Source organism: Oncorhynchus mykiss, chromosome 7 (assembly GCF_013265735.2).
Source record: "Oncorhynchus mykiss isolate Arlee chromosome 7, USDA_OmykA_1.1, whole genome shotgun sequence".
Lineage (NCBI taxonomy): Eukaryota > Metazoa > Chordata > Actinopteri > Salmoniformes > Salmonidae > Oncorhynchus > Oncorhynchus mykiss.
In genome coordinates this window covers 80,563,051-80,578,946 of record NC_048571.1, presented here as the reverse complement: position 1 = coordinate 80,578,946, position 15,896 = coordinate 80,563,051, and the positions used below count along the sequence as shown (strand labels likewise).

Below are 15,896 nucleotides of genomic sequence, written 5' to 3'. Positions count from 1 at the left end.
TTATATTGTACCTCCCCTACCCTCCTACCTTTATATTATACCTCCCCTACCCTCCTACCTTTATATTATACCTCCCCTACCCTCCTACCTTTATATTATACCTCCCCTACCCTCCTTCCTTTATATTATACCTCCCCTACCCTCCTCCCTTTATATTATACCTCCCCTACCCTCCTTCCTTTATATTATACCTCCCCTACCCTCCTCCCTTTATATTATACCTCCCCTACCCTACCCTCCTACCTTTATATTATACCTCCCCTACCCTCCTCCCTTTATATTATACCTCCCCTACCCTCCTACCTTTATATTATACCTCCCCTACCCTCCTCCCTTTATATTATACCTCCCCTACCCTCCTACCTTTATATTATACCTCCCCTACCCTCCTCCCTTTATATTATACCTCCCCTACCCTACCCTCCTTCCTTTATATTACAACCTTCCTACCTTTTTACTCCTACATAGTGACATACGATGTCCAGGTTGCCATGGTTAGATCTGTGTCATACTTACGGTATATACAGCATGTCATTTCTATATCAATAATGTAGTATGTCCGTGCTCCCACTTGGTGCTTTCTATCATTCATGACTACTGGATCTAGGTTCCCTAACCCCATCTGGCTCTTGTCCATCTGTCCTTCTGTCCTTCCTTACCATCGGAACTAACCCCCTTATCCTTATATGGCTCCTGTCCTTCCTGATATTTGGAACTAAACGTCTCTCTCTCTTCTCTCTGTGGGATACCATCTCTCGTTTCCTCTCCTCTCTCTCTCCTTCCTTGTGGGATACCTCTCCTCTCTCTGTCTCTCTCTCTCTCCAACTCTCTCTGTCTGTCTCTGTCTTTGTCTCTCTCTTCTCCCCGGTGTCATAAGAGAGTGGGACACCTCTCTCTCTCCATCTCTAAATTTCAATACTTTTTTAACAGTAAACAATACTCACTCACAAAATCTCTCTCTCTCTCTCTCTCTCTCTCTCTCTCTCTCTCTCCTCCCTGGTGTGTGTGTGTGTGTGTGTGTGTGTGTGTGTGTGTGTGTGTGTGTGTGTGTGTGTGTGTGTGTGTGTGTGTGTGTGTGTGTGTGTGTGTGTGTGGTATAGGTAATGTTGCTAAGTCATTGTGATAGGTATTTATAGACTACATATAAACTCTCTTTTCTGTCTTTGATCTTAGGGATCTTTCTCTCAACAAGAGATTCACAGGAGATTAACTGAGTCTCTGATATTCTCCCTGAAGAAAAATAACAGTTCCGTACTACACACACATACAAATAATGGTCCTTTTTATCAGCAATTCCCCACTCCCCTCTGTTTTCCCATCTATTAGATCTTTGGAGTGACATAATGGTAATGTTGACTGTCTTACTGATACAAACTATATTATGTGTAAGTATTTCATTATTTCACACACACACACACACACACACACACACACACACACTCCACTGATATCTGTATCAGAGTGAGCTGTAGCTGGATGCCTGTCGAGAGAGAGAGAGAGAGAGAGTACACCCTATACATGAATAAAGATGACATCCTATAGGCTATAGTAAGAAAGATAATACTTATAGGCTATAATTGTCACGGCCGTCGAAAGAACTGGACCAAAGCGCAGCATGGTGAGGGTAAATTTTTATTTTATTTAAAATTACGCCAACAAAACAATAAACCATACAAAACGACCATGAAGCTTAAGGGCTATAGTGCCACAAACAAAGACAACTTCCCACAACGAAAGGAGGGAAAAAGGGCTACCTAAGTATGGTTCCCAATCAGAGACAACGATAGACAGCTGTCCCTGATTGAGAACCATACCCGGCCAAAACATAGAAACACAAAATCATAGAAAACAAAACATAGAATGCCCACCCCATATCACACCCTGACCAAACCAAATAGAGACATAAAAAGGCTCTCTAAGGTCAGGGCGTGACAATAATAATAAAGATAACAGATGATTATCTATAATAATAAAGACAACACCCTATAGGCTATAATAATACAGATAACACCCTATAGGCTATAATAATAAAGATAATACCCTATAGGCTATAATAATAAAGATAACACCCTATAGGCTATACTAATACAGATAACACACTATAGGCTATAATAATAAAGATAACAGATGATTATCTATAATAATACAGATAACACCCTATAGGCTATAATAATACAGATAACACCCTATAGGCTATAATAATAAAGATAATACCCTATAGGCTATAATAATAAAGATAATACCCTATAGGCTATAATAATAAAGATAATACCCTATAATATATAATAATAAAGATAACACCCTATAGGCTATAATAATAAAGATAACACCCTATAGGCTATAATAATAAAGATAACACCCTATAGGCTATAATAATACAGATAACACCCTATAGGCTATAATAATAAAGATAATACCCTATAGGCTATAATAATAAAGATAACACCCTATAGGCTATAATAATAAAGATAATACCCTATAGGCTATAATAATACAGATAACACCCTATAGGCTATAATAATAAAGATAACACCCTATAGGCTATAATAATAAAGATAACACCCTATAGGCTATAATAATAAAGATAACACCCTATAGGCTATAATAATAAAGATAACACCCTATAGGCTATAATAATACAGATAACACCCTATAGGCTATAATAATAAAGATAACACCCTATAGGCTATAATAATACAGATAACACCCTATAGGCTATAATAATACAGATAACACCCTATAGGCTATAATAATAAAGATAATACCCTATAGGCTATAATAATAAAGATAATACCCTATAGGCTATAATAATAAAGATAACACCCTATAGGCTATAATAATAAAGATAACACCCTATAGGCTATAATAATAAAGATAACACCCTATAATATATAATAATAAAGATAACACCCTATAATATATAATAATAAAGATAACACCCTATAATCTACAATGTAGTCTACTATTTTTGACCTATAGCCCTATATCCTGCATTACTTTTGGGCATAGACCACATAGGCTCTTTAGAGTAGGATTCCATTTGAGATTAACTCCTAGTCAGTTTGGAGAAGACCCCTCAGTTTATTCCAATTCACACACTGAGCTGTAACCCTTTCTCTCTCTCTCACTCAGAGGGTGAGAGAGAGAGAGAGAAAGAGAGAGAAAGAGAGAGAGAGAGACAGACAGAGAGAAAGAAAGAGAGAGAAAGAGAGAGAGAGAGAGAGACACATAGATAGAGAGAGAGAGAGAGAGAGAGAGAGAGAGAGAGACAGAGAGAGAGAGAGAGACAGAGAGAGAGATAGACAGAGAGAGAGACAGAGATAGACAGAGAGAGAGAGAGAGACAGAGAGAGAGATAGACAGAGAGAGAGGGAGATAGACAGAGAGAGACAGAGAGAGAGAGAACACTGCAGGTCTGCCCTACTTATTTTAATGGTTTTGAAACAAAAATCTTGATGGCCAGACACTTGGGACTTGCTAAAAATATGGATGTTTGATGCATCATCACAAACACACGTTGTTAAAAATGAAAAGGGGCTTTCTTGGTGTGTTTTTATGAGAAGTCGTTCATTTTGTATTTTTTTATTCAGTTGATGTCGATATTAAAACGTGCTGAATTGTTATGTGATGCAGAGAGGAGTGTTGAAACAGATGCAGACACATCACAGGCATGTTGAAGAGCTGTTCACATTTCATATGCAGACACACACTCAGACAAACACACACAGACACACACACACACACACACACACACACACACACAGACAAACACACACACACACACACACACACACACACACACACACACACACACACACACACACACACATACTCAGACAAACACACACACACACACACACACACACACACACACACACTCAGACAAACAGACACAAACATGCTCAAGTGTACACACACATGCATGGAGGTCGCATGGACACACCCATAGACACACAGACACACTGAACTGTACTGGTGTCTGGGGATGTTTAGGTTGCTAGGCAACAAGGTGGTGGTGTCCTAGAAAAAGACTGTGTGTGTGTGTGTGCGTGTGTATAAACATGTATGTTGTGTGTGTGTGTGTGGTTGTTATTGTGAATCTAGGATCAGTCCTGTGGTTGTGGTTGTAGTAATGTCAGCATTGTGACTATCCAGTGCCACTTGTCCTGCTGACGTCAGGCAGAGGTCTGAGGGGGTCATTAGACCATCTGGACTGACTGGCACAAGGTCACACACAGACACACACACACAACATACATGTTTACACACACACACACACACACACACACACACACACACACACACACACACACACACACACACACACACACACACACACACACACACACACACACACACACACACACACAGACTGACACAAGGTCACCTTAGTCACCATACATTGTCGAGTCCCTCTGGAGTCTGGCAGAACTATAGGACTATATACTGGAACACAGCTGTAGACTGGCAGAACTATAGGACTATATACTGGAACACAGCTGTAGACTGGCAGAACTATAGGACTATATACTGAAACACAGCTGTAGACTGGCAGAACTATAGGACTATATACTGAAACACAGCTGTAGACTGGCAGAACTATAGGACTATATACTGGAACACAGCTGTAGACTGGCAGAACTATAGGACTATATACTGGAACACAGCTGTAAACTGGCAGAACTATAGGACTATATACTGGAACACAGCTGTAGACTGGCAGAACTATAGGACTATATACTGGAACACAGCTGTAGACTGGCAGAACTATAGGACTATATACTGGAACACAGCTGTAAACTGGCAGAACTATAGGACTATATACTGAAACACAGCTGTAGACTGGCAGAACTATAGGACTATATACTGAAACACAGCTGTAGACTGGCAGAACTATAGGACTATATACTGGAACACAGCTGTAGACTGGCAGAACTATAGGACTATATACTGGAACACAGCTGTAGACTGGCAGAACTATAGGACTATACTGTCCTGCCAAGTCTATGTGTGTGTTCATCATTTTACATTTTATTTTAGGCATTTGGCAGACACTGTTACAGAGTGATTAACAGAAGGAATTAGGGTTAAGTGCACATCAAATTACTTTTGCACCTAGTTGTCTCGGGAATCGAATCAGCATCTTTTCGGTTACTGGCCCAAAGCTCTTAACAACTAGGCTTCCAGCCACCCTACACAGTTCATCGGATTTGTTTATGTTACAGTTTAATTCACAACCCATATTTTATTGTCCCTCCTACAGAAATAGATGAAGACCGTCTTCCTAACCAGTTATACAAGGTAATCAACTGTGTACTTCATATGGAATGCATCTATAGAGAAATCATTAGTAACGACAACCCATGGACAAATGAAGATCTTCTGGCCCGGCTTACCTTATTAATGTTGACATGTTGTTGCAGGCAGCCCTGTTGAACTCTCCCAGGCAGAGGAGGAAGGGAGCAAGAGGCACGCCCACCATGAAAGGTGAGGTCATGTAGCTTACGAATTGTAGAGAAGGTAACACATAAGCATCAACATAGTCATTTAAGATGGGCTCTTATTTATTTAATCAACATGGGGTTATTGCAGTGTGACTTTCTTCAGTTTAATAATATGTCAGTCAGCCCAAAGTTCTGAATGTGTCCTCGGTTTGCACTCTCTTCACTTCCTAAACAGAACAAATAAAAGAGTGGGCTAAGTTGAGCCACCCTTGTTTCTAGGAAACCATGCACAAAATTAATAATTTGACCAAATATTTAGGAAGAGGTCATAAGTTTGTGTAATCTGTGAAGTAAAAAAAACAAGTTAGGTCCAAAAAACAGATTTTCACCAAGTCAAATAAAATGTTTTAACATTTAAATGTAACCTTTATTTAGGCAAGTCAGTTAAGAACAAATTCTCATTTATAATGACGGCCTACACCGGCCAAACCCGAAAGACGCTTGGTCAATTGTGCGCCGCCCTATGGGACTCCGAATCATGGCTGGTTGTGATACAGCCTGGATTCGAACCAGGGTGTCTTTTTTTGTGTTAGAGGTTTCATGTATCTAAACCAAAGTAGATCATTTTAAGATTGGTCTATACATCAGCTGCGGTCTCTCTAAGCTTCAATATTAAAGTGCATCCTTGTAGCTGTGTCAGCTAATATAGTCTAAATGTTTGCCTTGGGGTAAGTTTAGCCAATGACCTTTGGGTAAGTTGAGCCAATGGGAATTTGAGCAAATTGTACATTTTTTGCATTACACCTGACAAGTGTTTTCTTCCCAGGCATAATGTAAGGCATTATCTCTTGGAAATGAGGTAACGACAGGGCCTGCTCTATGTTAAAAATCTCAATTTCTGCCTGAATGACGTGCCCAAAGTAAACTGCCTGTTGATCAGGCCCTGAAGCCAGGATATGCATATAATTGGTACAATTGGACAGAAAACACTTTGAAGTTTGTAGAAATGTTAAGCTAATGTAGGAGAATATAACACAATAAATATGGTAGGAAAGAATTTTTGTTTTTAAGCGACCTTCCTCTTAGAAAGGCAAGTAAAAGGTCATATTGAAAATTAGCTCCCTGGATGCAATTCCCATGGCTTCCACAGGGTGTCAGCAGTCTATGTTCAAGATTTCAGGCTTGTAACTATAAAAAAACAAATAAGAAATATCAGTTTTAGTACAGGGACAGAGTCTTGGAAATTCATGTTTGGGCGCGCCATGAAGACAGTGTGCACCTGCTAAAATCGGTTTCCTATTGAACATACTTCTTTCCGTAAGAAATATTATAGCTTGATTACATTTTAGGGTATCTGAGGAGTGAATAAAAACGTATTTTGACAAAGTTTAGGGGTAGATTTTCAGATTCCTTTCTCTGCATGTTGAACGAGTGGATTACTCAAATCAATGGTGCCAACTAAACAGACTTTTTGGGATATAAAGAAGGATTTTATCTAACAAAACGACACTACATGGTATAGCTGGGACCCTTTGGATGACAAATCAGAGGAAGAGTTTCAAAAAGTAAGTTAATATTTAATCGTTATTTGTGAATATAACACACTTATATGTACCTAAAGGTATAATATCCATAATTGTTATGATTATTTATTTGAATTGCACACCCTCCAGTGTCACCGGAATTTGTCCCACTAGCGAGACACCTATCCCTAATTAAACTCTGTACTTGTTTTAAAGTCACCATTGGCCCCATGGTGAAATCCCTGAGCGGTTTCAAATCACCACTACCTTTTTCAAACCATGTCCATCTTTATTTCCCAAACAAAATTCAACACAATCACAATCGCTTTCTTGTCTTTTAATAATTTTAAGCGTATTTTAACAGAGGTTTAACACATAACAAACACTTTGTACTTTTTGTAACACTTTTAATGGCTAGGATAGGACAAAACTGAGCAATATTAACCTAAATGAATGAAAACAAGGAAGCCTGTACAGAATAAAGACATTCCAAAACATGCATCCTGTTTGCAATAAGGCACTGAAATAAAACTGAAAAAATGTTGCAAAGAAATTCACTTTATGTCCTGAATACAAAGTGTTATGTTTGGGGAAAATCCAACAGAACACATCACTGAGAACCACTCTTCATATTTCCAAGCATGGTTGTGGCTGCATCATGTTAAGGGTATGCTTGTAAATGTTAAGGACTGGGAAGGTTTTCAGAATAAAAATAAATAAAATGGAGCTGAACACAGGCAAAATCCTAGAGTAAAACCTTGTTCAGTCTGCTTTCCATCAGACACTGGGAGATGAATTCACCTTTCAGCAGGACAATAACCTAAAACACAAGGCCAAATATACACTGGAGTTGCTTACCAAGAAGACAGTGAATGTCCTGAGTGGCCTAGTTACAGTTTTGACATAAATCTACGAGACAATCTATGGCAAGACCTGAAAATGGTTGTCTAGCAATGATCAACCACCAAAAGAATAAAGAATAATGGGAAATGATGCACAATCCAGATGTGGAATTCTTTTATAAATTTACCCAGAAAAACTGCTGTAATCGCTGCCAAAGGTGCTTCTACAAACTATTGATTGAATACTTATGTGAATGAGATGTTTTTGTATTTAATTTTCAATAAATGTGCTAAAAAAAGAAAACATGTTTTCACTTTGTCATTATGGGGTATTTTGTGTAGATGGGTGAGAATAAAAACTATTTAATCAATTTTGAATTCAGGCTGTAACACAACAAAGTGTGGAATAAGTCAAGGGGTGTAAATACACTGTAGGTTTTGTTGGGGTTCGTTTCCTTGGTCCTTGTCAATCATTGGCTCATCGGTGAAATTAGCATTATGACAATATCTTTAATTAAATCGTTCAAAAACCTTTCTTAATGCAATTGCAGACAGAAGTTGACAACAGGAACATGACGCATGTTTCAGAGTAAGTTCTGCATCAAAGAAAGGTCCCGAGTTATTTTATTAAACCCAAAGTCCAGCCCTAGTTATGTCACTGCCTACATCATTATCTTCTACTCCTGAGACCAAAACCATGCCAACTCAACACTAAAACTCTTGTTTATATAGCTATCTAAAAGCTTAGCAGTAAATGTCCAAGTTGTCTAACGTCTAACTAGTCTCCTATCTCTTACACTCCCCTGCAGAGTTCTGTCTTCACAGTCACACATTGCTCAGACTGTTTCTTCATAAGAGGCAGAGAGCCTAGAAAAGTACTGTGAAACAATATTAAACCTCATAATGTATATATATTGTTAATCTGTAGTCTAGGACCCTATAAATGTAAGGAGGGAGGGGTCTTATAACCCCTCCCCTTCTATTAATACAACATGAGCATAATCAATTACTATTAAATATATCAAACATTTGGTACAGCCCCTATCATGACACCAAGTTGAACCTCTAAAGGAATAATCAACACATTCATCGCCCACACAATAATATGGGCTAAGTCACTTCCATTACATTACAAGCAGCTTCAACTCTAATGGACACGCTGAAGAAGGCTATGTTACAGCAAGACGGTGAAGATTTCATCAGTTCATAATGGCGTACTGTACAGTATATTAACATTGACTCCTGCACCTTTTATTGTGTATTTTCCCGCTCCCTCTCTACCTCTCTCACATTCTCCCTCCCTCCCTACAGAATTGCAGTTCATGGTAGAACACCACCTGTACAAGCAGCAGCACGGTATGAGAAGAGTTTATACCTTATTGTTTGCTTGCACAGGACACCGTGACAACAGAATAGAATACACTGCAACTTTATTCTCCATAAGCTACAGCCACAGTTACATAAGACAGCTACAGTCTTCTGCATATTTTTTTTCTTCCAACACAATATATAGGTGGAGATGATGAGTGTTCCTCAGAGAGCTGTCTGTCAGACAGACCCAGCCCGGACACTCTGCCCACCGGAGAGGAGGAGGAGCTGGAGCTACCGGAGGACGAGGAGGCCTGGGGAACCGGCGACAATGTCACTGCGGAGGCCTTCGAGAAGCTGCGCTGTCAGATGGAGGGTAAGAGAGGAGGGAGGAAAAAAGGGAGAGGGGTTGGGAGTGTCGTGGAAATTTCCTCTATTTACCTAATCATGGGAGCAAACCACACACACAAGTCAGAGTTAGTTATAAAAGTCCATCTTTAATTATATGAGCTCTATCACAACCCTGTGACTCTCAGATAAATTCAGTGTCTCTCAGTGAATTCTCTGAGAGCCCCCTTACAATGCAACTGAGTTCCTTTAATAGCAAAGACCCACATAGTCAGACAGCATAGACATAACTCATCGTTCAGCTTTGTCTCCTTTCCCAAACCATAAACCAATCCTCCATTACAACAGGCATATATCAAATTGTCATTTAGATACAACCCACTCTAAATACAAACTCCTGGACAAACTCACGGAGAGGAGGGTGAGGCTATAGGTTAAGATAGAAACAACATAAGAGGGAGCATAGAATGATTCCAGACACTGCAACCTTCCTTTCCCCACTATGGGAAAGGTAGAGAGTGAAAGATATGTTTACACATGATGACACTTTGACCTCTCCCCTCTCAGCGGCCATGCAACTTAGTCTTGACATAGAACAGATACTGCAACCCTGCCCACAGTATTATCAAAATACCATTCTGATGAGAATTAACTTACACACATTTGATAAATATAAAACATCTTACATATGTTACCAACAAATTCTGAATCTTCCCTAACAGGAGAGGGAGGGGTTGGGAGAGAGAGGGGTTGGGAGAGAGAGGGGTGGGCGATAGATGGGTGGAAGAGAGAGGGGTTGGGAGAGAGTGGGGTTGGGAGAGAGAGGGGTGGGCGATAGATGGGTGGAAGAGAGAGGGGTTGGGAGAGAGTGGGGTTGGGAGAGAGAGGGGTGGGCGATAGATGGGTGGAAGAGAGAGGGGTTGGGAGAGAGAGGGGTTGGGAGAGAGAGGGGTTGGGAGAGAGAGGGGTGGAAGAGAGAGGGGTTGGGAGAGAGAGGGGTTGGGAGAGAGAGGGGTTGGGAGAGAGAGGCGTGGACGATAGATGGGTGGAAGAGAGAGGGGTTGGGAGAGAGAGGGGTTGGGAGAGAGAGGGGTTGGGAGAGAGAGGCGTGGGCGATAGATGGGTGGAAGAGAGAGACATGGGTAGAGGGAACAGGCAGTCGGGTCTAGGGGGGGGGGGGTGTGGTGGGAGAAAAAGAGGGAGAGTAAAAGGTAGATTTGATTTGAGATCATGGGAAAAGGAAATGCAGTCCTAGCATGGCAGCTGTGCTGACCTCTTATCGTGCCAACTGCTTTAAATTCAGTAGTAAAATGAACCCTAGAGCTGTGCTGACCTCTTATCGTGCCAACTGCTTTAAATTCAGTAGTAAAATGAACCCTAGAGCTGTGCTCAGATGGATCCAGGTAAACCATATATACAGTTGAAGTCGGAAGTTTACATACACCTTAGCCAACTACATTTAAATTCAGTTTTTAACAATTCCTGACGGTTAATCAGAGTAAACATTCCCTGTCTTAGGTCAGTTAGGATCACCACTTTATTTTACAGTAAGAATGTGAAATGTCAGAATAATAGGAGAGAGAATGATCTATTTCAACTTTTATTTCTTTCATCACATTCCAAGTGGGTCAGAAGTTTACATACACTCAATTAGTATCTGGTAGCATTAAATTGTTTGACTTGGGTCAAACGTTTCGGGTAGCATTCCACAACCTTCCCACAATATTTATACTTGCATACTATTGTTTGTACAGATGAACGTGGTACCTACAGGCATTTGGAAATTGCTCCCAAGGATGAACCAGACATGTGGAGGTCTACAATTGTTTTACTGAGGTCTTAGCTGATTTCTTTTGATTTTCCCATGATGTCAAGCAAAGAGGCACTGAGTTTGAAGGTAGGCCTTGAAATACATCCACAGATACATCTCCAATTGACTCAAATTATGTCAATTAGCCCATCAGAAGCTTCTAAAGCCATTACATAATTATCTGTAATTTTCCAAGCTGTTTAAAGGCACAGTCAACTTAGTGCATGTAAACTTCTGACCCACTAGTTATGTGATACAGCGAATTATAAGTGAAATAATCTGTCTGTAAACAATTGCTGGAAAAATGACTTGTGTCTTGCACAAAGTAGATGTCCTAACTGACTTGCCAAAACTATAGTTTGGAGCTACACTATAGTTTGGAGCTACAGGTTAACAAGTGTGGAGTGGTTGAAACAATGTGTGGAGTGGTTGAAAAAATAGTTTTAATGACTCCAACCTATGTGTATGCAAACTTCCGACTTCAACTGTATGTAGGTTGCAATATTTTCTCAATATTGGTGCCTTTGATACTATGCTGGGTGACATTTTCCTCTCGCAAAGACACACTATGTTTTTGTCCCATAGTCCCATTTAGTATAGAGTATTGAAAATCAGAACGGAAAAATGTAGTAAACGGCAACGTCTAGAAAGAAGTGAGAAAACCAATGGATGAAAATAATCAATGGGAAAGGGAAAAGAGGATACTTAGTCAGTTGCACAACTGAATCCATTAAACCCATGTGTCTTCTGCATTTAACCCAACCCCCCTGAATCATTACCATCAATAGTCAACTTTGGACTTTTAAAAATATCAACCTTTAAAACTCACTCAGCATCAGTAATAACATTGACTGATGACTGATGAGACGAGGAGGTGATTCTCCCCTCAATACAATAAAAACAGGTTTGGAACTGAAACAATGGAACTGGAACAATGGAATTGGAATTAGAACATTCCAAATAACATTTGGAATATAGAAATTGGAGAATTTTAAAAGTCATTGCCATACTATTCATGGGTTGCATCTCCGTCACTCGGTTGTGTTGTTGCCATGGTTATCAGCATTCTACAGATGTCGCAGCATATTGAATTCTGACTGATGGTTCATCTGGAATTACAATGACATTGCTAGCGTAGACAAACATTTGTAGAAATAACGTTGCCATTATTGTGATGTCGTCAAGTTTACTTTAGAGAGATGGCAATGTTGCCATGAGCTAGTAACGTTTGTTAGAAAAAGTTAGCAATGCTAACGTTGGCTAGCTAAAATGTATGTGCTCTCCCCTCAATATTAGCTAGCTAGCTAAAGTTAACCTGCATCTAAAGTCAATCTGGTGACATCGCAATGATGACAAAAAAAAAGTCCTACAAATGTTTTGCTTCCTTTTGAAATGTCATTGTGTTTCCAAGCCACAGTAATGCACTTTAGACAAAATCTTTACCCGCACCAATTGAGACTGCATTAAGTAGAATGCTTAGTTGAGCATCAGTCCTAAAACAAACATTCAAAAGAATATTGTGAAGAACCATGCAACCCATTAATAAAAATGGTAAAGAGGGTAATGGAACTCAACCAAAACAATGTAAAGGCCATGGAAACGTGTGTCGGAAAGATGCTGTGGAGGAAACGTCCCGAACCTCCTCACTGCCCCCAGGTGAAACGTGCCTACATTTTGGCTATCGATTATGTGCATTTCACACTATGTTGAGGTACAAATTAGAGTACAATATTTGTATGGCTGTCAACCCCAATACATGTTCATTGTCACCAATCAACTGCATTACAGTTAAAAACGACTTTCACTACCACCCACGATTTCTCTGTGCTAGCTATGCTACCAATTTATACAAACAGGAGTTAGCTTTTCGGAGTCACTTATTCTAAACCTGAAAAGGGACTACTTCTAAATGTTATGCAGCGAAAAACAGCCAAATATATCCAATATTTTGTTGTATTATTATTTTCTGGTGGACTAAACTGAAATTGCAATCAACTATCTATGGCTTGTTTTAAAAATAGTGATATTTTGGAGATTGTTTCATTTTCAAATAACCAAAAGTGAGAGGTTGTAATCTGAATAAAGGGAAAAAGGCCGTTCTTGAATATGGGGTGAGACATTCTTACTAATCTACTAGTAAACCAGTTCGTATTTAAGTATAACTGTTGTATGACCGACGCCTTTAGTGAGAGGTCTAATCCTTTAATATTTAATCATTTCTGCCCTCCGAATTCATATTCATTATATAAATAGGGCCGTTCAATTTCGTCTGGTTTGCCGTTTAAAATAAAATTGAATATTTTTTGCTCATATTAATTTTAAAAACAGGTCGCTAGGTGTAGGCAAGACCATAAACAAATAGGTAAACTAGGATATGTAACCCGTTTCAGGAAATGTATTTTTAGTTGCATTTCTATGTTGAAGATTTAAAAATAATTTGGTGTATTTTTCCCCATATTCATCCAGTTCGCTTTATTTTTTATAATACATTCCACTTGATGTTTCTTGAATAAATTACTCAATTTCTTCTTGTTTTTCCGCTAACTTATTCTGTAGCTCTATGTTAGTCCCTCCATTTTCTTTGCTAATATGAACTCTTTTGACCTAAATAGCTTTTGTTTTAAAGATGATTATTGAATTGCATAGCCTAAAAGCACATTTAACAGTGTCCCATACAATAAGGGGATCTGCTGTACCTATATCAGAAAGAGTCAGTTATACATTATTCTTTCCTAGTTAAAAACAAATAATAATCCAATAGGCTTTGATTCATTTCCAATATCCTCGCGAACTTGGAAATTATGTAAGAGCAACGTATATGCAAATAATTTCATGTTCCGACTTCATTCTATCCCCTATCAACACTTTTTAAACTTTTCTTGCCAGTGATAATGACATTAGAAAGTAGTCAAAACGACTAGCTTGATTGAGCCTCCGCCATGTAGAGTGCATTAGGTAAGTATTCAGACCACTTGACTTTTTTCACATTTTGTTACGTTACAGCCTTATTCTAAAAAAAAGTTTTTTTTCCCTCATCAATCTACACACACAATGCCCCATAATGACAAATCAAAAATAGTGTTTTAGAAATGTTTGCAAATGTATTAAAAGTAAAACTGGAAATATTAAAGTTTAGGGTCTGAATACTTTCCGAATGCCATGTATATCTCACTAGGTCAGTATATTTAAGCCTCCACATAGCCACTGGTTCCAAAATATCCATGTTATTCGTGATTTCCTTAAGTGCACGAAGGTGATAGTTTATAGTGTGATTTCCTTTAAGGTCCATTGAGGTATTTAAAACAGTATTATAATCTCCCACCATAATAATAGAGTCTTGTATTGCTTGTAAGTTTGATCATAATTTGGACCGGTATAGATTAATGAGCCATATCTGTTTATGATTCAAGAACATATTTAAAATCATCCATCTACCTTGCGGATCTGTTGCACAGTGCGCAAGCAATTAGTTCAGGCGGAAAGTCAAAAAATATATTACAGTTCGTAGAAACATGTCAAACGATGTATAGAATCAATCTTTAGGATGTTTTTATCATAAATCTTCAATAATGTTTCAACCGGACAATTCATTTGTCTTTAGAAAGGAAAGGGAACGCAGCTAACTCTCACGGACGCTCGCCTGACTGAGCTCATGGCATTCTGCCAGCCCTCTCAGTCAAACAGCTCTTATTCTTTCCCCCTTCACAGTAGAAGCCTGAAACAAGGTTTTAAAGACTGTTGACATCTAGTGGAAGCCTTAGGAAGTGCAATATGACCCCATAGACACTGCTTATTGGATTAGGCAAAGACTTGAAAAGCTACAAACCTCAGATTTCCCACTTTCTGGTTTGGATATTTTCTCAGGTTTTTGCCTGCCATATGAGTTCTGTTATACTCACACATCATTCAAACAGTTTTAGAAACGTCAGAGTGTTTTCTACCGAAAACTACTGATTGTATGCACATTCTAGCTTTTGGGCCTGAGTAGCAGGCAGTATACTTTGGGCACCTTATTCATCCAAGCTACTCAATACTGCCCCCTTTCCCAAAGAAGTTAAGACACTAACAGCTTACAGACGGTAGGCAATTAAGGTCACAGTTATGAAAACTTAGGACACTAAAGAGGCCTTTCTACTGACTCTGAAAAACACCAAAAGAAAAATGCCCAGAGTCCCTGCTCATCTGCGTGAACGTGCCTTAGGCATGCTGCAAGGAGGCATGAGGACTGCAGATGTGCCCAGGGCAATACATTGTCCGTACTGAGACAAGACAGCGCTAGAGGGAGACAGAACGGACAGCTGATCGTCCTCGCAGTGGCAGACCACATGTAACAACACCTGCACAGGATCGGTACATCCAAACAGCACACCTACGGGACAGGTACAGGATGGCAACGACAGCTGCCCGAGTTCCACCAAGAACGCACAATCCCTCCATCAGTGCTCAGACTGTCCGCAATAGGCTGAGAGAGGCTGGACTGAGGGCTTGTAGGCCTGTTGTAAGGCAGGTCCTCACCAGACATCACCGGCAACAACGTTGCCTATGGGCATAAACCCACTGTCGCTGGACCAGACAGGACTGGCAAAAAGTGCTCTTTACTGACGAGTCGCGGTTTTGTCTCA

General features: G+C 39.5%; 1 protein-coding gene across 2 annotated transcripts in view; it reads left to right on the top strand.

Annotated features, from left to right (window-relative positions):
* Positions 1-15,896, top strand: part of LOC110528589 (protein phosphatase 1 regulatory subunit 1A) — a 54,223-nt gene that overhangs the window by 33,840 nt on the left and 4,487 nt on the right. For both annotated transcript variants that reach the window (XM_021610718.2, XM_021610719.2), the window contains exons 3-6: positions 5,263-5,300; positions 5,423-5,486; positions 9,120-9,164; positions 9,322-9,492. In XM_021610718.2, the coding sequence (XP_021466393.2) occupies positions 5,263-5,300; positions 5,423-5,486; positions 9,120-9,164; positions 9,322-9,492 (318 nt within the window). The remainder of the gene's footprint in view (positions 1-5,262; positions 5,301-5,422; positions 5,487-9,119; positions 9,165-9,321; positions 9,493-15,896) is intronic.